The following is a 22,701-nucleotide window of genomic DNA, read 5'->3' as shown; positions in this document are numbered from 1 at the left end:
GTTGTTATTAGCACCCCAACTTTTACTTATTAAATCCAATTTCTTAAATTATTTATTACACTCCAATTAAAGATAAAAACACATTATTCAAACATTACAGATGTTTGGTTCAAATTATCAACTAGCTGCTTAGAGCTCCATATCTTGCCCAAATCCCCTGGATGCATGCAATATCCCACAAACCATACATAACAAAAGAGAAGGAATAAATTCTGTGGGTGGCAATGTGTCGTATTGAAGTAAGGGTATTATGAAAATTTACCGAACCCAAACTTAACTCATTTAATAACCGTGTCAAAAACCTAAACTCAAACCCAACATATTTGTTAAATAGGTAACCAAACCTAAACTCAAACCCAACATATTTGTTAAATAGGTAACCAAACCCATGTAACCTGTTTAATAAAATGCTAATCTTAATTGAAAAGAAAATATGTTTCATTTCCTTCACAAAAAATAAAATACCATTACAAAAAATAAAGTTACGCGATCTTAAAAAAATATCTACCAATATAAATTAAGTATTACAAATCATAAACTAAGTTTCATTACCAAAAATGTATTACAACTAATTAAAAGGATAAGAAAAGAAAAATATCTTAAAACACCATCTATATTTTATAAAATTTTAAAAAAAGTATTATGAAAAAGTTCTACAGAATTATTTATATTTGAGATACCTCCTATGTTTCACAACTTAAAATGACATGTTAATGACAAAATAATTAAACTTGTTAAAATGGGTTAAACGGATTAAAGTTTTGACAACGCTATTATAGCCCAAACCTAATTAGGCTTCACCCAAATCCACTAATTTTATGTCGTTTTCAAGTCATCTTCGCGGGTGTGTTAAGAGTGCCACCCTTAATTGCACCCAACGCTTGTTGGTTAAGTGATTTTATTATATGATGTGATTTTATAATAAAAATCGTAGGTGCTTTTCAAAGTGATTCATCCATTGTAGTTTTTGCACTTTTCACAAGTGACCTTACCACTTGGAAAAGGAAATAAAAAATATATAAACACACTGGCCACATCACATGGCATTAGCAAAAGAAAACCAAGAAAGATTTGTGACTTTGCAATAGATATCATCATAGTTAGACTGCTTTTGGTGCAGTGTTTTGGGTGGGTTTTAACTTCTTCACTCATAAAAATAACTTTTCAAAGTTAAAAGCATGTTGCGCATTTCACTTTCGAATATATTTTATATCAATTTGTCCAAAAAGAAAAATATCCTTTTGGATCGATCATATGAATTGATGATGCAAAAATTCATTTTTTATTTATTGGTGGTTTCTTTTTTTAAGAATGTTTTCTTTGTTATTTTCTACTTTCCCTTGCAAAATTGATTTTGAAGAAAGGTGCCAACTTGCTAAATTGGTTAAAGTCTCCCAAGTTAATACCATAATCTGGGTTTAAAATCTGCCTTTACCTACTTAATAACTAATTATTAAATATTAATCTTAATTGTCTAATAAAAAGTAAAAAATAATAATCTGAGATAACAATTATTTATTTATTTATTAATTATTATTTTTTATAATCGGGTATCCTTATAGATAGTGGACCAAGCTCATATTTGGGCTTTACCCAATTCACAAACCATGATCGTAGAGGACAAAATTCTATAAACTTTAAAAAAAATGAAAAAAACAAAATTTGTTTTTCACTGTTGAATTTTAATTTTAGGTTTGGTACTCGGTAGTCGCCTATTTTCAATTCCTTGGATTAAGCTCATAAAAAAAAAATTCTTTAATTTTTAATTTTTTGAATGAGCTTTTTCATAAAATCTAGATTAACAATGTGATAATCCACATGTGCTCAGAGCATCTCAATTGGTCTCTCAAATAAAGATGACAAATCCAAATTTCGAAATAACCTCTCAAAAATGTGATCCAATGCATGTATAAAATATAATATATGCGAAAATCAATGTTATATTTGATAATGATTTTGAATATCTCATAATTTGTTGAAATGACTTTTAAATTATATAAAAATTGTCTTTTAAATTATTTTTTTGACAAAAATATCATAAAAATAAGTGAAAGATACTTTTTGAGTTAAATCTTTTTATATCAAATTATCATCTAAAATAAATAATAAATGACATATTTTTTTATATGAAGTATTGGAGAGGTATATGTCAAATATGACTTTTATTTAAAAATAAGAATTGACCGAGAAGAAAAAGAAAATTTCTCTCATTTGCTGATGTCATTTGTGCCAGATGTCAAAAGGCTATTGGACTGTGAGCAAAAATATAATACTTGTAGAAGCTTCTTGGATAATATGAAGCTGTAGAAAAATTCAATTCTCCTTCCATTCTTTTTACTTTAAATTTTCTAGTTGGATCAATGACGCCATCAGTGAGGTATAATTAGATTTCTTCCCATGATCCACAAAACCCTCTATCTCAAATCTGAATCAAAGTCTTCAACTATAAATAATTGTTCCCTAAACCCTTCTTTTCTCCATTAATTCTTAAACTAAAATCTGCAACAATGTTCTTTCTTGAACATTTACCTCCAAGTCTCCTCTTTATTCTCTCCTCCTTCTTCTTATTCTTCATCACTTCTATCTATTTTAAACCCAAATCATCTACACAAACTTCAACTAAATTTCCCAAATCTTACCCTTTAATCGGTTCATATTTCACCATTTATGCCAATAGAAACCGAAGAATCCAATGGGTTTCAGAGCTTATCACCCAATCTCCCACTAAAACCATTGTTCTTCATCGCCCTTTAGGTGTTCGTCAGATTATAACTGCAAATCCTGCAAATGTTCAACACATCCTCAAAACCCAATTCTCTCTCTACCCAAAAGGCGGATTTTCCACTAGTACTTTCTCTGATTTTCTTGGCTCTGGAATTTTCAACACAGATGGGAACAATTGGAAGTTTCAGAGACAAATATCTAGCCATGAATTTAACACCAAATCTCTTCGTAATTTCGTCGAAAATGTCGTCGAAACAGAGCTCTCTGATCGTCTCCTTCCCATTCTTTCAACTGCTTCTACCCAAAAATCTGTTCTTGATTTACAAGATATCCTCCAACGATTCGCATTCGATAATATTTGCAAAATCGCGTTTGGGTTCGATCCAAAGTACCTTTCTCCATCTCTACCTTCAACCGAATTCGCCGTTGCATTCGAAGATGCTTCGCAGACAATCAGTAAGAGATTCTTCTCTCTGTTTCCAGCAATTTGGAAGATAAAAAAGATTCTTAATATTGGGTCCGAAAAGCGGCTTAAAAATTCGATTTTGAAAGTTCGAGAATTCGCCCAAAACATCGTGAGTGTCAAAAAATCAGAACTTGAATCAAATTCTACATTAGAAACCCATGATCTTCTATCAAGAATCTTAAATTCTGGACATTTAGATGAAAATCTTGTTACGGATATGGTGATCAGCTTTATCTTAGCTGGTAGAGACACCACATCAGCAGCTTTAACTTGGTTTTTTTGGTTAGTTTCTACAAATTCTCACGTAGAAGAGGAACTATTAAAGGAGATAAGAGAGAAACCGGAAGCTCCTGTATACGATGAAGTAAAAGACATGGTTTACATACATGCGTCACTCTGTGAGAGCATGAGGTTGTACCCACCAGTCCCTTCTGACTCCAAAGAAGCTGCTAGTGATGACTTGTTACCGGATGGGACGGTTGTGAAGAAGGGAATGATGGTGACTTACCATCCTTATACAATGGGTAGGATGGAAAATTTGTGGGGTGAAGATTGGAGGGAGTTTAAGCCAGAGAGATGGTTAGAAAAAATTGGAGAAAAATGGGGTTTTGTTGGAAGAGATGCTTATATGTATCCAGTGTTTCAAGCAGGGCCAAGGGTGTGTTTGGGGAAAGAAATGGCTTTTTTACAGATGAAGAGAGTGGTTGCTGGTGTTCTTAGAAGGTTTAAGATTGTACCAGTTATGGAGAAAGGTTGTGAGCCTGTTTTTGAGTCTTTTTTGACTTCAAAAATGAGAGGTGGGTTTCCTGTGAAGATTGAGAAGAGAGAAACAATGTGATAGATATAATATGTGATGGAGATGTAGTCGTCCTCGTCGTTGTTGTGTGTATTTGAAATTCGATTATAGGTTTTAGAAGTTTTTAATTGTTATTTGTTTTTAATGATGATTCTTGTATTGATAATACATTAATCTTGATCGGTTTATCTAGAAAATTAGAAAAGTTAAATATGGATTAAGTACATACTTAATCATGATTTTCTTAATATCTACTACAACCTTCTATACGTCACAAGTATTTTTCTTGAAGAGATTATAATTGATGGACTGAATATGAAGTTGAATAAGTTAACAAGCTTAAAGATGATGGATTCTTGGGAGAAAAAAATCAATGCATTTTCAGTTTGATTCAATTGAGTCCACCAGACAAGTTGGTTCTTGAGAGTTTTCTGGCGAGTTTTGATGGAGTAACATTAAGATTGACATCGATTCTCACATTGATGATGTGGAGGTGCACACATAACCATATCTACTTTTGATACGAGTGAAAAGCATCTATGGTTATGTATGCACCTCCACATTAGCAATGTGAGAATCAATGTCAATTTTATTGTTACGTTAACATTTTCCTTTTTCGGCTAAGTCACCTTAAAATACCAAAAACTCCTCCATTACTCTCTCTTTGTGAAAGCACTTAGTGAAGAATGATCTATCTTTCTTAAGCAAAGTGTTTGCGGATCAGAAATGGTTGGATAGTTTTCTATAAGGAAAATGAGTTGTCTAGGGGAAAAAAAAATTACAATCTACATCTTGACAAATCATTTAAGTTGAAAAGAGAGTTGTTATTAGCACCCCAACTTTTACTTATTACATTCCAATTTCTTAAATTATTTATTACACCTTGATTAAAGATTAATACACACTATTCAAACATTACAAATGTTTGGTTCAAATTATCAGCTAGGTGCTTAGAGCTCCATATCTTGCCCAATTGCAATATCCCACAAGCCACACAGATCAGAAGAGAAGGGATAAATTCTTGTCGGTGGTACTGTGTCATGTTCACGTCATATTGAAGTATGGGTATTATGAAAAGTTATCAAACCCAAACTTGACCCATTTGATAATCTTGTCAAAAACTTAAACTTAAACCCAACACATTTATTAAATAGGTAACCAAACCCATGTAACATGTTCAATAAAATTCTAATCTTAACTGAAAAAAAAATAAGTTTCATTTTCATCATTAAAAACTAAATACTATTACAAAAAATAAAGTCACGCAATATCTACCAATATAAATTAAGTATTACCAATCAAAAACTAAGTTTCATTATCGAAAATGTATTACAACCATTTAAAAAGGATTAGAAAAGAAAAAGGAAAAGGGTAATCATTTGAAAAATAGCTTAAAGCACTATCTATATTTTATAAAATTTGAAAAATATATTATGAAAAAGTTCTATGAAATTATTTATATTTGAGATGCCTCCTATGTTTCACGACTTAAAATGACATGTTAATGAAAAAATAGTTAAACATATCAAAATGGGTTAAGCAGATTAACATTCCTAACCTAGACCCGACCCTTTCACTAATTGTGTTAGATAGGTCAACACTATTATAACCCAAACCCAATTAGGCTTCACCAAAATCCACTAATTCCCTATCGTTTTCAAGTCAACTTCGCTGGTGTGTTAAGATTACCACCCCTAATTGCATCTAACACTTGTTGGTTAAAGTGATTTTATTATATGATGTGATTTTATAATAAAAATCACTTTCAAGGTTTCTTCATAACAAAGTGATGTGGTAATGTCATAGCCCTAAATATTTGAGGGAAAAAACTTTCAAATGGGTTAGGAGTAACCCGCTTCAAAATTTTGAAGGAACCCTCTCCATTGGATTACATATGGCATTTTCAAGGAGGTGTTTTGAATTTTGGAGGAAATATAGGGGCATGAAATAAATTTTAAATGTGTGTCTTGTAAAGAAGATGGTTCCTTCAAATTTTGAAGTGGGCCACCCGTTTCAAAATCGCTCATATTTGAGATATGACTGTCTTCAAATTTGACCACATGTCCCCCTTGTCCTTGGCCTTCAATAATACACTAATGAAAGTGAATTTTTTTTTCTTTTAACATGTTGAATACCACAATGATGATGAGGGCATTGAGGTCACTTTCTATTAATTCACAATAGAAGACCAAGGTCAATGAAGCAATGTCATAGGTTGAAAACAAAAAGGGCTTATAGAAGGAGTGCTTTTTTGCTCACAGCCTAACATCTGTTTGACATGTGGTGTAATTGATATCAACAATAAGAGAGGAATTTTTTTTCATTTGGCATGATGAAGACCACAATGATGATGAGGGCATTGAGATCACTTTCCATTAATTCACAACAGAAGACCAAGGTCAATGAAGCAATGTCATCGGTTTGAAAACAAAAAGGGCTTATAGAAGGAGTGCTTTTTTGCTCACAACCTAACATTCGTTTGACATGTGGTGTATATGATATCAACAATAAGAGAGGAAATTTCTCTCTCCTACCTATGTTGGGAAACAAAAATTTCTTGATTGAATCACCTTGTGGCATTAAAAAATACAATCTGATATCATGGGATCGTAGATGACGAAATTCTATGAATTTAAAAAAAAAAAAAAAAAGTTTGTTTTTCACTATTGAATTTTAATTTTAGGTTTGATCTCGATAGTCGCCCATTTTCAATTCCCTAGATTAAGCTAGTAAAAAATAATAATTTCTTTAATTTTTAATTTTTTGAATGAATTTTTTCATAAAATCTAGATGGACAATGTGATAATCCATGTGTACTCATCAATTGGTCTCTCAAATAAGGATGACAATTCCGAATTTTAAAGTAACCTATAAAAAATGTACTCCAATGCACATGTCAAATATAATATATAATAAAATTTATATTATATTTGACAATGATTTAGAATATCTTATAATTTGTTGAGATAACTTTTCGGTTATATAAAAATTATTTTTTTAACAAAATTATAAAAACAAAATGAAAAGTACTTTTTGAGTTAAAATTTTCTTTTTACAAAATTATCATAAAAAATAAATAAATGATATTTTTTTATATGAAACATTAGAGAGGTACGTGTGAAATATGACATTTTTGCATTCTCTGATCTAAAATTAGAATGGCCAGGCAAGAGAGAAATTTTCGCTCGGTTGCTGAGGTCATTGATGCCAAAATGTCAAAAGGCTATTGGAATGTGAGCAAAAATATCAATCCTTACATAAGCTTCTTGGATAATATGAAGCTGCAGCGAAGTTTTCTTGTTCGATTCTTCTTTCTTTAGATTTTCTGGTTGGATCAATGACGCCATCAGTGAGGTATAATTAGATTTCTTCCTATGATCCACAAAACCCTCTCTCTCTCTCTCTCTCTCAAATCTGAATCAAAGTCTTCAACTATAAATCATGGTTTTTAAACTCGGTATCGCGTATCGTCTCGTTCAGCTCCGATACCGAGTCGTCTCGGATGTGTTTTTCGATACATTTGAGATGTCTCGTGAGATAACTCGAAAAATTGTACATGAGATGTAAAACTCAGTCAAAAAATCACTTTATGAGTTGGTCTCATTCAACTCAGATACCGAGTTAACTCGGGCAAGACGTCACGGTGTCGAACGAGTTTAAAAACGATGCTATAAATAATGGTTCACCAAACCCTTCTTTCCTCCATTAATTCTTAAACAAAAATCTGCAACAATGTTCTTGCTTGAACTCTTACCTCCATTTCTCCTCTTCATTCTCTCCTTCTTCTTCTTGTTCTTCATCACTTCTCTCTATTTTACTCCCAAATCATCTTCACCAACTTCAACTAAGTTTCCAAAATCTTACCCTTTAATCGGTTCATATTTCGCCATTTACGCCAATAGAAACCAAAATAACCAATGGGTTTCAGAGCTCCTCACCCAATCTCCCACGAAAACCATTGTTCTTCGTCGCACTTTCGGTGCTTGTGAGATCATCACTGCAAATCCTGCAAATGTTCAACACATCCTCAAAACCCAATTCTCTCTCTACCCAAAAGGCGAATTTTCCACTGTTACTGTCTCTGATTTTCTTGGCTCTGGAATTTTCAACACAGATGGAGACAATTGGAAGTTTCAGAGACAAATATCTAGCCATGAATTTAACACGAAATCTCTTCGTAAATTCGTTGAAAATGTCGTCGAAACAGAGCTTTCTGATCGTCTCCTTCCCATTCTCTCAACAGCTTCTACCCAAAAATCTGTTCTTGATTTACAAGATATCCTCCAACGATTCGCATTCGATAATATTTGCAAAATCGCGTTTGGGTTCGATCCAAATTACCTTTCTCCATCTCTACCTTCAACCGAATTCGCCGTTGCATTCGAAGATGCTTCGCAGACAATCAGTAAAAGATTCATGTCTCTGTTTCCAGCAATTTGGAAGATAAAAAAAATTCTTGATATTGGGTCCGAAAAGCAACTTAAAATTTCGATTTTGAAAGTTCGAGAATTCGCCCAAAACATTGTGAGTGTCAAAAAAACAGAACTTGAATCGAAATCGACATTAGAAACCCATGATCTTTTATCACGAATCTTAAATTCTGGACATTTAGATGAAAATTTTGTTACGGATATGGTAATCAGCTTTATCTTAGCTGGTAGAGACACCACATCAGCAGCTTTAACTTGGTTTTTTTGGTTAGTTTCTACAAATTCTCACGTAGAAGAGGAACTATTAAAGGAGATAAGAGAGAAACCGGAAGCTCCTGTATATGATGAAGTAAAAGACATGGTTTACATACATGCGTCACTCTGTGAGAGCATGAGATTGTACCCACCAGTCCCTTCTGACTCCAAAGAAGCTGCTAGTGATGACTTGTTACCGGATGGGACGGTTGTGAAGAAGGGAATTGTGGTGACTTACCATCCTTATGCAATGGGTAGGATGGAAAATTTGTGGGGTGAAGATTGGAGGGAGTTTAAGCCAGAGAGATGGTTAGAAAAAGTTGGAGAAAAATGGGGTTTTGTAGGAAAAGATGCTTATACGTATACAGTGTTTCAAGCGGGGCCAAGGGTGTGTTTGGGGAAAGAAATGGCTTTTTTACAGATGAAGAGAGTAGTTGCTGGTGTTCTTAGAAGGTTTAAGATTGTACCAGTTATAGAGAAAGGTTGTGAGCCTGTTTTTGAGTCTTTTTTAACTTCAAAAATGAGAGGTGGGTTTCCTGTGTGGATTGAGAATAGAGAAGTTATGTGATTTAATATGTGATGGGGATGTCGTCGTTGTTGTGTGTATTTGAAATTTTGATTATAGGTTTTAGGAGGTTTTAATTGTTATTTGTTTTTAATGATTATTCTTGTATTGATAATATATTAATCTTGATGGGTTTATATAGAAAATTAGAAAAGCAAAATATGGATTATGTACATACTTAATCATGATTTTCTTAATCTCTACTACAACCTTCTATACATCACAAGTATTTTCTTGAAGAGATTATAATTGTTGGACTGAAAATGAAGTTGATTAGGTTAACACGCTTAAAGATGATGGATTCTTGAGAGAAAAAAATCAATACATTTTCAGTTTGATTCAATTGAGTTCACCCGACAAGTTGGTTATTGAGAGTTATTTGATGAGTCTTGATGGAGTAACATTAAATTTGACTTTGATTCTCACATTAATGATGTGGAGGTGCACACATAATCATATATGCTTTTGATACGAGTGAAAAGTATCTATGATTATGCATGCACCTCCACATTAGCAATGTGAGAATCGATGTCAATTTTATTGTTACGGCAACATTTTCCTTTTTCGGCTAAGTCACCTTAAAATAAAAAAAACTCCTCTCACTTTAAGAAAAACTTAGTGAAGAATAAATGGGTTTGATCTATCTTCCTAAACAAAGTGTTTGCGGATGGGAAATGGTTGGATAATTTTCTAGAAGGAAAATTAGTTGTCATAGGGGAAAAAAAACCTACAATCTACATCCTGACAAATCATTTAATTTGAAAAGAGAGTTGTCATTAGCACCTCAACTTTTACTTATTACATTCTAATTTCTTAAATTATTTATTACACCTCAATTAAAGATTAAAACACACTATTCAAACATTACAAATGTATTGTTCAAATTATCAACTAGTCGCTGAGAGCTCCATATCTTACCCAAATGCAATATCCCACAAACCACACATACCAGAAGAGAAGGGATAAATTCTTGTCGGTGGCAATGTGTCATGTTCGCATCATATTGAAGTATGGGTATCATGAAAATTTACTAAACCCAAACTTAACCAATTTAATAATCATGTCAAAAACTTAAACTCAAATCCAACACATTTATTAAATAAGTAACCAAATTCATGTAATATGTTTAATAAAATTCAAATCTTAATTAAAAAAATAAAATTTTCATTTTCACCACCAAAAATAAAATACCATTACAAAAATTAAAGTCATGCGATCCTAAGCAAATATCTACCAACATAAATTAAGTATTACTAACCATAAATTAAGTTTTATTACAAAAAATGTATTACAACCAATTAAAAGGATAAAAAAAGATAAAGGAAAAGAGTAATCATTTGAAAAATATCTTAAAGCACTCACCATATTTTATACCTTTTCAAAAAATATATTATGAAAAATTCTACGAAATTATTTATATTTGAGATACCTCCTATGTTTCACGACTTAAAATGACATGTTAATGACAAAATAGTTAAACGTATCAAAATGGGTTAAGCGGAATAACGATCCTAACCTAGACCCGACCCTTTCAATAATCGTGTTAGACAAGTCAACACTATTATAACTCAAACCCATTTAAGCTTCACCCAAATCCACTAATTCTGTGTCGTTTTCAAGTCAACTTCGCGGGTGTGTTAAGATTACCACCCCTAATTGCACCCAACACTTGTTGGTTAAGTGATTTTATTATATGATGTGATTTTATAATAAAAATCACTTTCAAGGTTTCTTCATAACATAGAGGTGTAGTAATGTCATAGCCCTAAATATTTGAGGGAAAAAACTTTGAAGCGGGTTACGGGTAACCCGCTTCAAAATTTTGAAGGAACCCTCTCCATTTGATTATAGGTGGCATTTCCAAGGAGGTGTTTCGAATTTTGGAGGAAATCTAGGGGCATGAAATAAATTATAAACGTGTGTCTTGTAAAGAAGATGGTTCCTTCAAATTTTGAAGTGGGCCACCCGTTTCAAAATTGCTCATATTTGAGATACGACTACATCTTCAAATTTGACCACATGTCCCCCTTGTCCTTGGCCTTGTATAATACACTAACGAAAGTGAATTTTTTTTTCTTTTAACCTGATGAAGACCACAATGATGATGAGGGCATTGAGGTCACTTTCTATTAATTCACAATAGAAGACCTTGATCACAATGATGATGAGGGCATTGAGGTCACTTTCTATTAATTCACAATAGAAGACCAAGGTCAATGAAGCAATGTCATAGGTCTGAAAACAAAAAGGGCATATAGAAGGAGTGTTTTTTTGCTCACAACCTAACATCCGTTTGACATGTGGTGTACATGATATCAATAATAAGAGAGGGAATTTTTCTCTCCTGCCCATGTTGGGCAACAAAAATTTCTTAATTGAATTACTTTGTGGCATTAAAAAACACAATTTGATACCATGGGATCATAGAAGACAAAATTTTACGAACTTTTAAAAAAATGAAAGAAAAAATGTTTATTTTTCACTGTTGAATTTTAATTTTAGATTTGATCTCGGTAGTCGCCCATTTTCCATTCCTTGGTTCAAGCTCGTAAAAAAAAAAAAAATTCTTTAATTTCTAATTTTTTGAATGAGCTTTTTCATAAAATCTAGATTGACAATGTGATAATCCATATGTACTCAAAAGCATCTCAATTGGTCTCTCAAATAAGGATGACAATTCCAAATTTTAAAATAACCTATCAAAAATGTGTTCCAATGCACATATCAAATATAATATATGCTAAAATCGATGTTATATTTGACAATAATTTAGGATATCTTATAATTTGTTGAGATGACTTTTAGGTTATATAAAAATTAGTTTTTTAATAAAATTATAAAAGCAAATGAAAAGTATTTTTTGAATTAATTTTTTTTTACAAAATTATCATAAAAAATAAATAAATGATATATTTTTTTATATGAAGCATTGGAGAGGTACGTGTGAAATATGACATTTTTGCAAACTCTAGTCTAAAATTAGAATTGCCGGGCAGGAGAGAAATTTTTGCTCGGTTGCTGAGGTCATTTGTGCGAAATGTCAAAAGGCTATTGGACTGTGAGCAAAAATATCAATCCTTACATAAGCTTCTTGGATAATATGAAGCTCAGAGAAGTTCTTTTCTTCAATTCTTCTTTCTTTAAATTTTCTGGTTGGATCAATGACGCCATCAGTGAGGTATAATTAGATTTCTTTAAATCTGAGTCAAAGTCTTCAACTATAAATAATTGTTCCCCAAACCCTTCTTTACTCCATTAATTCTTAAACAAAAATCTGCTACAATGTTCTTGCATGAACTCTTACCTCCATTTCTTCTCTTCATTCTCTACTTTTTCTTCTTTTTCTTCATCACTTCTCTCTATTTTACTCTCAAATCATCTTCACCAACTTCAACTAAATTTCCCAAATCTTACCCTTTAATTGGTTCATATTTCACCATTTACGCCAATAGAAACCAATTCCCTCAAATATTTAAGGCTACGACAATACTACGCCACTATGTTATGAAGAAACCTTGAAAGTGATTTTTATAATGATTTAGATCATTGTTTTTTAAATTATTTTTTTGACAAAATTATCATAAAAACAAATGAAATGTACTTTTTAAGTTAATTTTTTTATCAAATTATCATCTAAATAAATAATAAATGACATTTTTTTATATGAAACATTGGAGGGGTATCTGTCAAATATGACTCTTGTTTAAAAAATAAGAATTGCCGAGCAAGAAAGGGAAATTTCCTCTGGGCTGCAGATATCATTTGCACCAAATGTCAAAAGGCTACTGCAGAGAAATTCTCTTCTCCTTCAATTCTTTTTTTTTTTTAAAGTTTCTGGTTGGATCAATGACGCCATCAGTGAGGTATAATTAGATTTCTTCCCATGATCCACAAAACCCTCTCTCTCAAATCCGAATCAAAGTCTTCAACTATAAATAATTATTCCCTATTCTCCATTAATTGTTAAACAAAAATCTGCAATAATGTTGTTGCTTGAACTCTTACCTCCATTTCTCCTCTTCATTCTCTCCTTCTTCTTCTTGTTCTTCATCACTTCTCTCTATTTTACTCCCAAATCATCTTCACCAACTTCAACTAAATTTCCCAAATCTTACCCTTTAATCGGTTCATATTTCGCCATTTACGCCAATAGAAACCAAAATAACCAATGGCTTTCAGAGCTTATCACCCAATCTCCCACTAAAACCATTGTTCTTCATCGCCCTTTAGGTGTTCTTCATATTATAACTGCAAATCCTGCAAATGTTCAACACATCCTCAAAACCCAATTCTCTCTCTACCCAAAAGGCGAATTTACCACTGTTACTGTCTCTGATTTTCTTGGCTCTGGAATTTTCAACACAGATGGAGACAATTGGAAGTTTCAGAGACAAATATCTAGCCATGAATTTAACACGAAATCTCTTCGTAAATTCGTTGAAAATGTCGTCGAAACAGAGCTGTCTGATCGTCTCCTTCCCATTCTCTCAACAGCTTCTACCCAAAAATCTGTTCTTGATTTACAAGATATCCTCCAACGATTCGCATTTGATAATATTTGCAAAATCGCGTTTGGGTTCGATCCTAAGTACCTTTCTCCATCTCTACCTTCAACCGAATTCGCCGTTGCATTCGAAGATGCTTCACAGACAATCAGTAAGAGATTCATCTATCTGTTTCCAGCAATTTGGAAGATAAAAAAAATTCTTGATATTGGGTCCGAAAAGCGACTTAAAATTTCGATTTTAAAAGTTCGAGAATTCGCCCAAAACATTGTGAGTGTCAAAAAATCAGAACTTGAATCGAAATCGACATTAGAAACCCATGATCTTCTATCAAGAATCTTAAATTCTGGACATTTAGATGAAAATTTTGCTACAGATATGGTGATCAGCTTTATCTTAGCTGGTAGAGACACCACATCAGCAGCTTTAACTTGGTTTTTTTGGTTAGTTTCTACAAATTCTCACGTCGAAGAGGAACTATTAAAGGAGATAAGCGAGAAACCGGAAGCACCGGTATATGATGAAGTAAAAGACATGGTTTACATACATGCGTCACTCTGTGAGAGCATGAGATTGTACCCACCAGTCCCTGCTGACTCCAAAATAGCTGCTAGTGATGACTTGTTACCGGATGGGACGGTTGTGAAGAAGGGAATGGTGGTGACTTACCATCCTTATGCAATGGGTAGGATGGAAAATTTGTGGGGTGAAGATTGGAGGGAGTTTAAGCCAGAGAGATGGTTAGAAAAAGTTGGAGAAAAATGGGGTTTTGTAGGAAAAGATGCTTATACGTATCCAGTGTTTCAAGCAGGGCCGAGGGTGTGTTTGGGGAAAGAAATGGCTTTTTTACAGATGAAGAGAGTAGTTGCTGGTGTTCTTAGAAGGTTTAAGATTGTACCAGTTATAGAGAAAGGTTGTGAGCCTGTTTTTGAGTCTTTTTTTACTTCAAAAATGAGAGGTGGGTTTCCTGTGAAGATTGAGAATAGAGAAGCAATGTGATAGATATAATATGTGATGAAGATGTTTTCGTTGTTGTCGTCGTGTGTATTTGAAATTTGATTTTAGGTTTTAGAGGGTTTTAATTGTTGTTATTTGTTTTTAATTACTGAATTATTTGAATGTAGATTGTTATTGATTTTGTACTTGATAAATATATGGCAATGCTAGATATTAATTTCAAAATTCCTGTAAAATTTTGTGTCTGTTTGGGTGGCAGAAATGTAAGAAAAAAAAATGGCAAATAAATTTTTAATCAAATGTTGATTGATATTTTATTCAATTATTGTTCATGCAAAAATTATATTTTTTTTATAAAGATGGGACTTATAAAGGTTTCAGCCTTTTTTCTTTTTTCTTTTGAGTCTTATTTACTTCGAAAATGAGAGGCGGGGGCTTCCTATAAGGATTGAGAAAATATATGTGATGGAGATGTTTTTGTTATGTTTTGTGTGTTTGAGATTTGAATTAGATTTTTATAAGGTTTTAATGGTTATTATTGGTTTTTTTTTAGTTGAATAATTTGAATGTGGATTGTTCTTGGGTTTGGTTTTAATTGTTATTTTGCATTTCTTATTTCTGTGGCATTGCTTAATAGTTGATTAGTAATTTGAAAAATCCTGTAAAATTTGATTGGCAAAAATGCGAAAAAATCATAAATAATTTTTTAATTAAAAGATTATTAAAAAAAATTAAATTATTTTTATGCAAAAACTATAATTTTTATAGGGGTGTTATTAACATTTTCTCTAAGGGCAAACGTTAAATTGCAATAAATTCACCTTGAGAATAACCATCTAGGGGTATTGTGATTACTAACACACGAGAAAGGTGGGTCAAACATATATGTGTATTATATTAAAGCATCTTCAACACACTCTTTAAAGTTTGTTGTCTTTTTTATTTTAAAGAGTCAAAGGTGAAAAAAAGGATAGCCAAGAGACTCTTTAAAAGCGATTGTTAAAACAAAGGGTGGTGTTTCACTGGCTAAATATAGAGAGTCTTCAAGACTAGCTATAAGTGAAAAAAAAAAATTAATATAATACTTGACATATTTTTATGGTTAAAATATGAAAAATACTTTCTAAATTACTAACTTAGTAATATTTCAAATCTTAGTAAGAGTCGATGCTCACATAGATTATCACATTGGCAATCCAACGCAACATCCTTTTAGATTTAATAGAAAATCTCATATTCAAATAGTTATATTTATATTTATATATTATTTGGGAGCCAACACGTTTGTCCTATGTAGATTAAAAGTTTCGGATTGGCCTAATTTTTTGTGATGATGATTTCTATGGTGAAGAGATTGTCTTCAGCAAAAATCAGCCTAATATGAAATTTCTAAATCCATCAAAAGTGGTTTACAAATTTTTGGCAAAAACTCAACAGTTCACAATTCTAAATCACTTTTGATGGACTAAGAACTTTCAGATTCGACTGATTTTTTGTGAGGATGACCTCCTCACCATAGAGATCATCCTCACCAAAAATCAGCTCAATTCAAAACTTTTAAGCCACACATAAGACAACGTGTTGGCTCCCTAACCTAAGCTTTATCCAAGGTGCTAAAAATGCATGCTTATCGAATTGCAAAAACAAAAAATTAAAATTCATCATTGAAAAATGTTTTTTATTTTAAGTTCATAGAATTATGTTCTCTTCAAGTCTCTAGCATCGAATCATGTACCATAGTGTTGTATCATATACTCTAATACTCTTTCGCAATTGCATGATCTTTTGAAGAAGGAATGCGAAATTAGTTTCATTAGATGATCTCTCCTGATTTCTTTAGATGACATGTTCATGGATTGTCGAAGTATTAACTGTGCTTGTTTGGTGGCTATTGTCTATTTGTGAAGTCTATCATTGTCGCACCTACTATTTTTAAGTTGTAGCCAGTGATCTACCAGACTAGATCTTTCATGATTTATCCCAAAAACATAAAAAGTAGGATCATGCAATTAAATAAAAGATTTCTCGTAGGAAAAATCTTGGTTTAAAAAAAATTGAGATCATTAGACACGAATATATGAACTTATGAGATTTCTAGATATATAGAATGAGGTGTGATTTTGCTAGAGAAGACTAGAACAATAGTAAGAAGAAGAAAAAAAAAGAGATTTAGGTTTAGTGATAGCGGTAGTGCATTACTAAAAACCATCACGCCAAGATCATGCTCCTAGTAAAGGTTAAGCTCTTAGACATTTATTGATGATTCTTTTAATTATAATATATTAACCTTGATGAATTTATATAGAAAATTACAAAAGCCAAATATGGAATAAGTACATACTTAATCATGACTTTCTCAATCTCTACTACAACTTTCTATATATCAATGAAATACATGGAATATGACTTAGGGGGTGTTTGTTTACCGCTGATTTCAGCACTTAATGCTGAATGCAATTCAGCTTCAGCAATCAGCACGTTTGTTTACTCCACATTTTCAGCACTTATTGCTGAAAAATAAGTGAAAAGCATTAAGTGAAGTTGGATCACTTAATTTTTTTGCTGAACCAATAAGCACCGGTCTTTTTCAACACGGACAAGTATACCCTTATACTTGAAATGATATTACCTCTTATGTCCTATGGATAATGCTATAAGCACCCCACAAATTAATAAGGCAACCCACACCAATATTATCTCTCTTATTTTCTCTCTCATCTACGTATTTAAATAATATTAATTCAAATTAAATAATAATATTAATTCACATAAAAATAATAATATTAATTCAAATTAAATAATAATATTAATTCAAATAAAAAATAATATTAATTCAAATTAAATAATAATATTAATTCAAATAAAAATAATAATATTAATTCAAATTAAATAATAATATTAATTCAAATAAAAAATAATATTAATTCAAATTAAATAATATTAATTAAATTAAATAATAATATTAATTCAAATAAAATAATAATATTAATTCAAATAAAAATAATAATATTAATTCAAATTAAATAATATTAATTTAAATTAAAAAATAATATTAATTCAAATTAAAAAATAATATTATTTCAAATTAAATAATATTAATTTAAATTAAAAATAATAATATTAATTCAAATTAAAGAGAGAAAATTTTGACCCTTAAAGGGTCGAAATTTTCTCTCTCCTCCACACATTTAAATAATATTAAATATTAAATATTAAATATTAAATATTTTGAAAAAATAAAAGAGGAGAGAGAAATTTCCTCTTTCCTTTTTATTTTTTTGGAATATTTAATATTTAACGAAATATTTATATTTAATATTCTCTCTCTTTAATTTGAATTAATATTATTTTTTAATTTGAATTAAAAAAATTTTAAATTTACTTTTTAAATGATGTGGAGGAGAGAGAATTTGTTCGGCTAGATTCCCAAAACGAATTTCATTAAATTTAATATTTTTTTAATAAATAATTTTTATTTTTGAATTTTATTAATAATTTCTCCTTAAACATACAATTGTTGAAAAGGGTAATATAGTCAATTTACTAGTTTTCAGCATTAAGTAACAAACAAATTTATGTGATTACAGCGCTTAATTTAAATCAGTTCAGCACAATTCAGATCGATAAACAAACAACAATTTCAGCACTTAAATTCAGCGCTTATACAGTTTCAGCAATTATAAGCATTCAGCACTTATTTGTTCAGTTTAACAAACAGCACCTTAATGTATCTCATGTATCATATTATTGCATAATATATTCTAACAAATCATTTGCAAAAAAATATTAAGAATTTAGGTGATTAGTGCAATTTTTTCGCAGTGAAAATCATTTGTGTTGTGTAACCAAGCACCCACAAAATAGATCAAATCATCGACTGGTATATGAACAAGTTTGTGGTATGATACGTACTGGACTCGTGGTGTTCATGCCTTCGTGAACCTATTTTTTTCAAATTGATATCACATCCCTTCATGATTTATGAATATTTGAATTTCCTCCCCCTATTTTCAAAATGATGACATGCCCCTTGAAGTCATTTTTCTCTAATAGACTAAATGATTTGAATGCTTTCTTCTTCAACTAATATTCCAAAAAAAAAAAATCCCTTCAAAACCAATATCTTTGATCCTTGATTTTTAATCTTCAAAATATCATCTTCTACCAAAGGATCCTTGCAATGCCTACACATCACACGCATGAGGCAAGTGAGGTGCAGCCCCTTGAGGAACTTATGCACGTATTGGGTATCGAACTCACACCCTATGGGTATGGTTATCGGTCTGAAATTGCCATTGAGCCAACCCCTTGGGGAAACGTTGGTTGAGACTTTCCATCAAGCAGTTGATCAAGAATGGAGACTACTTCTTCGATCAAACTTTAGTGATTGGATTATTTATTAAGATTGTTGCTACCGTTCCCAAACATCTTTCTAGCATTTTGAGCTGATCCTTAATTTATAAAAAATCTAAATTCATCCACCATATTAAATATTTTAATCTTAAAGAATAATTGATGATTTTTATCCTTAACGAATAATTGTATGAAAATATTGGCAATTATATTATTATTATTATTATTATTTTGAAGTAATGCTCGAATGACTTTCCTGAACACTACATTCAACATTGAGCTGGTGTGGAACAATGCTCGGAATTATAATAGATGCTTTTCACTTGTATCTCCATATAAAAACATCTATGGTTATGAGCATAGCTTAGCTTTACCTTAGTATCAAACGTAATGCCCTGCGAAGTCACTTAAGTATAATTCTTTTTTTTTTTCTTCCCCATAAGCCTCTCTCTCTCTCTCTCTCTCTCCTCTTCTTTCTTGCTGTCCCCTTCGCCCTCCCCACAAATTTTCTTCTTCCAATTACTATCAAGTGGTGAAATCCATTTTTCCCAACCATTTTCCCAATAATTTTGAATTTCATGAAAAACATATATCCACAATCAAATAGACCTTAAAGGATTTATTTCAGTTTGAAAATAAGGATACAAAGGTAAATTCAGCTAAATATTTACTATTCACTTATTCTGATAAAATTTTATTGCATATATCCATTTTGATCAAATTAAAATAAATAAATATGAGAATGTCTATATACCACTTCGGATGTGTATTTTAGAAAAGGTGACTAGACCAGTAATTTTGGTAAAATACTTGTCTGTTTTGGTAAAAGCACCCATGATATAAGTATAACACCACCATATAATATATTTTGTGTTCTTGCAATCAAATGCAATTTTTAACAACTCACGAGATTTCTGTTCTAAATTGAAGAGCCAATGGCATGTTGCCATTGTATTGAAAAAGCAAGCGTGATTGATTGGTAGAGAGAAAATTTTTTGAACTGTTAGGAGTTTCGATTGTAAGTAATTTTTGATACACATGGCAATGTCCCATTGGTTCATTGGGTTAGCACAGAAATTTCTTAACAGCAAATTCGTACTCGAGATAAAGGGAGACTAGGTAAGTATATATCTTCTTGATTAAGGGAAAACTATAATCACTCCATAATTAAAAAAATCTTGTTAGATTACAATTAACTTTTCAACTGTACCATCATACCTATTAAACAACAGCTCAATCCAACTAAGAAACTTAGTGTCATAAGGACGATTTGATAAAGACATCTCATTGCATGGTAGTGCAAAGTACAAAAAGTTGACATGGAATGAAACTAAACAAGAAGATAAAGACATGGATTTGGTCAAGTAAGATTTCTTTGTCTTGATGGCACATTTACATAATACCACACCTTATAAAGTATATTTTATAGCCGATCAACCACTCAATAAAAGAATATCTTTTCTTTTGTCCTTAAGTGGTTGCCATTACATGATATGATTTGTCTTTTATTTGATTCTTAACGACCCACAAAATAACTCCATATGGCTTTGTTCTCTATATGTATTTGGATATGTCAACTCCAAATAGTTTAAATAATATAATATTGAAGATCTATATATGAGATTGATTTACCTTTTAGTGGTCCTAAATGATAATCGGGTCAGGCTTTCGAATCAACACAAATTGGACCCGGGTGATCCGGTTTGGCTATAGTCTGATAACATTGTCCCATAAAAAGAAGTGTATGATTTAGAGACACCCCGTTTTGATGCACGCCCCATCACAAAACAGTAGACCATTTACCTCGGGATATGAATAATCATAAATCTTTTTCTTTTGTAATCTGAGGCAACTAATCTACAGTTATATGATGGGGGCATGTGTCAGAGGGGGGTGTCATATTATCATGACTCTAAAAAGAAAGAGGAAAATTTTCTAATGAATGGTAGCTCCATATCATAGACCTAATCTTTCATTATTTGTGGATTCTAATGAGTGAATGGGTGTGAGTTTCTTGGAGAGTAGGGTAATTCCGAAGAAACATTAGGGTAAATTTGACTTGAAGAAGATCATAGTGATTAGCTTGAGTGTCGCATGTGCTCTATGTGTCATGGATTTAGGGAATTGATAATTCACCTCGAAGTCCAACTAACCTCTTATGGATACTAGTGATTATTGCATGGGTTGGCCTGGTTAGTCTTTTACGAAGAATAAAATTTTATGAATAATGATTTTTTGACGCCCCCATCACTGAATCATTGATCATTTGCCTCAGGATATGTAGGATCATAAGTCTTTTTCTTATGTATCCTGAGGCAAATGATTTACAATTATGTGATAGTGGCGTATGTCAAAGAGGTGTGTCAAATTATCATGACTCAATTTTTATTTGTGTGGTATGTGTCATTATGGATTTAAGACAAATCGATACAAAAGAAGACCTAAGAGTTGAATAAAAAGAAAAATGAATTATAAGATAGGAAGACCGATTATACTTATAGAATTCAATGTTAGAAAATTAAAAATCAACATGCTCGACCAACATTGAACGTACTGAATAATGAGAAAATGAAAACAAAGAGAAAAAAGTGGTGAGAAAATACAGAAAATCGATATGAGGCACAAGAAATATCAGACTTTAAACTAACAGTATCCCCGAACACGCGAAATGTGAGCACTAACGGGTTATAGGCAAAGTCCGTATCAGGATACAACAGATTGAATCTGAATTTTTATGATTGATTTGTCAAATTTAATCATATTCCTCCAAACACCAAAATATCGAGAACACTTCGATCAAATAGAAAACACTTGTGAGGAAAGAAAAGAAAAAAAAAACATAGATTTTTTCAAAGCAACCTTTGGATTATAAACCAATAGTGTCTGATGGAAATGGTTACAACACAAGACAACCATTAAACAAATCCAACTTGAGAATTAAAAAAAAAAAATTTAAAATTATCTAACATTGAACTGAGTGAAAAGTAAGAGATTTTAAGTCATGAATAAAATGACAAAGAAATAACACTTAATTAATTACAAAAAGATTTTAGATAAATTAAAATGAGAACAAGATAAGGTTTTTGGGAAGGGTGGAGATGATGGGTTTTGGTAAGAAACACAAAAAATCATTTGGATATTCCCCCAAATTGTTTTCATTTTTTTATGAAACTTTTTCTAATTTATCGACATTATCATTGCCATTCATCTAATTTTATGATGGAGATAAGTTTTTATCTAGGTTTCAGTTTCTTTTTGCCTTGAATTTATGTTCTATGAATGTGTATGTGCTTAACCAAAAAAATGTGTTTAGAACAATGCTAAAGTGACTTCCTACAACATTACATTCGACATTGAACTGACATGGATTTGTATTCAAAACCATAGATGCTTTTCACTTGTATCTTAAGAAAAAATACTTATGGATTTGAGCACAGCTCAACATCAAGTAAGTGCTAAACACAATGTCGTAGAAAGTCACTTCAGTATTTTTCATGTGTTTAAATGGGCACTAAGTGTGAAAGGTGGGTGCAGATAGAACAACTCTTTCAATCCAATGTCCAATTTTATGAAATGAAACATATTCTTTTTCTTTCCAAATGTCACTATCTGGTAAGCTCGTTGGACAGAAGGCATGCCAATGGACTATA

The 22,701-nt window shown here is 31.5% G+C and overlaps 1 protein-coding gene and 2 pseudogenes across 1 annotated transcript; all 3 read left to right on the top strand.

Annotated features, from left to right (window-relative positions):
* Positions 1 to 2,348: 2,348 nt before the first annotated feature.
* Positions 2,349 to 4,217, top strand: LOC147395635 (cytochrome P450 94A1-like). The gene has a single exon (XM_086452416.1). It carries the CDS (start codon positions 2,508 to 2,510, stop codon positions 4,026 to 4,028), a length of 1,521 nt encoding a protein of 506 aa, XP_086308542.1. The 5' UTR covers positions 2,349 to 2,507; the 3' UTR covers positions 4,029 to 4,217.
* A 3,384-nt stretch (positions 4,218 to 7,601) lies between these two features.
* Positions 7,602 to 9,473, top strand: LOC147395634 (cytochrome P450 94A1 pseudogene; annotated as a pseudogene).
* Positions 9,474 to 12,781: 3,308 nt separating this feature from the next.
* On the top strand, positions 12,782 to 14,949 carry LOC147395633 (cytochrome P450 94A1 pseudogene; annotated as a pseudogene).
* Positions 14,950 to 22,701: the final 7,752 nt, after the last annotated feature.

The sequence above is a fragment of the Akebia trifoliata genome, chromosome 8 (genome assembly GCF_017979445.1).
Source record: "Akebia trifoliata isolate Shusen 1 chromosome 8, ASM1797944v1, whole genome shotgun sequence".
NCBI lineage: Eukaryota > Viridiplantae > Streptophyta > Magnoliopsida > Ranunculales > Lardizabalaceae > Akebia > Akebia trifoliata.
Note: the sequence above shows the minus strand (reverse complement) of the source record. Positions and strands in the feature narration are given on the sequence as shown.

Bases quoted from the DNA above. Each gene is read 5' to 3' on its own strand.
- LOC147395635 (XM_086452416.1), top strand. From the start codon at position 2,508: ATGTTCTTTCTTGAACATTTACCTCCAAGTCTCCTCTTTATTCTCTCC.